This window comes from Scyliorhinus torazame, chromosome 14 (genome assembly GCF_047496885.1).
Source record: "Scyliorhinus torazame isolate Kashiwa2021f chromosome 14, sScyTor2.1, whole genome shotgun sequence".
Classification (NCBI taxonomy): Eukaryota; Metazoa; Chordata; class Chondrichthyes; order Carcharhiniformes; family Scyliorhinidae; genus Scyliorhinus; species Scyliorhinus torazame.
The window spans coordinates 228,416,079-228,418,003 of record NC_092720.1 but is presented as its reverse complement, the minus strand read 5'-3'; the positions used below and the strand labels follow the sequence as shown (position 1 = coordinate 228,418,003).

General features: G+C 51.8%; 1 protein-coding gene across 1 annotated transcript in view; it reads left to right on the top strand.

Moving 5' to 3' along the window:
* wdr46 (WD repeat domain 46) overlaps positions 1-1,245 on the top strand; it is a 44,512-nt gene extending 43,267 nt beyond the window's left edge. The window contains exon 10 of the mRNA XM_072475829.1: positions 818-1,245. Within this exon, the coding sequence (XP_072331930.1) occupies positions 818-928 (111 nt within the window). The 3' untranslated portion in view covers positions 929-1,245. The remainder of the gene's footprint in view (positions 1-817) is intronic.
* The last annotated feature ends 680 nt before the right edge of the window (positions 1,246-1,925 follow it).

Genomic DNA, 1,925 nt, shown 5'->3' with positions numbered 1-1,925 from the left:
TTTTTCCTCCGGGTGCTCCGGTTTCCGCCCACAAGTCCCGAAAGACGTGCTGTTCGGTGAATTGGACATTCTGAATTCTCCCTCTGTGACCCGAACAGGCGCCGGAATGTGGCGACTAGGGGCTTTTCACAGTAACTTCATCGCAGCGTTAATGTAAACCTACTTGTGACAATAATAAAGATTATTATTAACGTGAGGGGAATGGAATATAAAGACAGACAGGTTGTCCCTGTCCAGCTGCTTGGTGAGCCCACATCTGGGATACTGTGCTCTCCTATTTTAACTGGGATATAACTGCGAGAGAAGCAGATCGGAGAAGGTTCGCTGGACTCAGGGAATGGGGGGATTAGAGAAGGCTGGCCAGGCTGGGCCTGTCCCCATTGGAGCCATCCTGAGGGAGACTTGACAGGGTGGATCATTCGTCCCCTCGAGTCTGTACCGGCCCTTGAAACGGGTATCGTTTCCAGTCCCACGCCCCCGCCCTATCCCCGTAGCCCAGTAACGCTACCTAACCTTTGGACACCAAGGGTCAATTGACCAAGGGCAATCCACCTGGATTCCTTTCCGATCCGGCCGCCTCTTAACCTGGCCTGACATTCCCGGGAAGTGGGCGTCGCTGACCCGACCGGCATTTCCCACCACCACCCATCCCTAATTGCCCCTGGAGAAGGCGCTGGTTTCGCCGCCTCGGACTCTCACTCCAAACTCTCTTGACCGCAGCGTCCCCTCTCTTCCTCCTGAGCGTGGGATTCGCGGTGACGGAGAGCTCGGAATAACGCCTGTTGTTGTCTAACCGCCCGTCCGTTTTCCGTTGCAGGAAATAATCCGACAGAGCATCGAGGAGAAAGTGAAATCCAGGGAAGAGCGGGAAGCGAAGGAGAAGCTGGCCCCGTGCGAGACCACAACTTTGGACCGTTTCAAAAAATAATTTTGCCGCAAAGCTTTGTACTTGGGGGAGGCTGCGTGGTCTCGCCAGTGAGGGTGTGGGGTGTGGTGGGGGAGCAGAGTGTCGCTGCGACATTTACTGGGGTTTGGACTAACACAGCAACCAGCTAATCGAGGAGACGGCCTAGTCTGCGGGTCCCCGACCTCCTAACCCATCCATTGGGACAAATAGTTGGGTTTATATTTTTCTAGTTCACCAAATAAACCTTCCCCATCACATCTCGCGAAAGTCACATGATCGCCCTGAACCTTTTCCTGCAATGCTTTTCGATTATTTATAAAGTTGTTCGACCTCTCTTATTTTTAAGACACTTGCATTCAGTTCATCGAACTCGACAGGGGAGAAGAGCCATTATCGTGAATTTAGTCTTTGAAGGAATACCTTGGGAGGTAATGGCCGTGACTCGTAACCATGGGGCTAATCCCCTGAGGAAAGAAACAGAAAATGCTGGATTAATCCAGCATTTCGGGAAGCATCTGTGGAGAGAAACCAGAGCTTTGAGTTGATTTATTGTCACGTGTACCGAAGTGCAGTGAAAAGTAATTTCCTGCGGCGAGTACGTAAGTACGTACGGAGGAGACAGAAGAATAATCGACAGAGGACATCGACAAACAGTGATTGGTTACAGTGCGGAACAAGGGGCAAATACATGAGCAAGAGCAGCATAGGGCATCGTGAATAGTGTTTTTACAGGGAACAGATCGGTCCGAGGGGGAGTCGTTGAGGAGTCTGGTAGCTGTGCGGAAGAAGCAGTTCCTATGTCATTCGCTGCTCCCAATGTGGTCGTCTCTATATCGGAGAGACCAAACGCAGACTGGGTGATCGCTTTGCTGAGCACCTTCGGTCTGTGCGCATTCAGGACCCTGACCTTCCTGTTGCTTGCCATTTTAACACAAGACCCTGCCCCAATGCCCACATGTCTGTCCTTGGCCTGCTTCCATGTTCCAGTGAAGCTCAGCGCAAACTGGAGGAACAACAT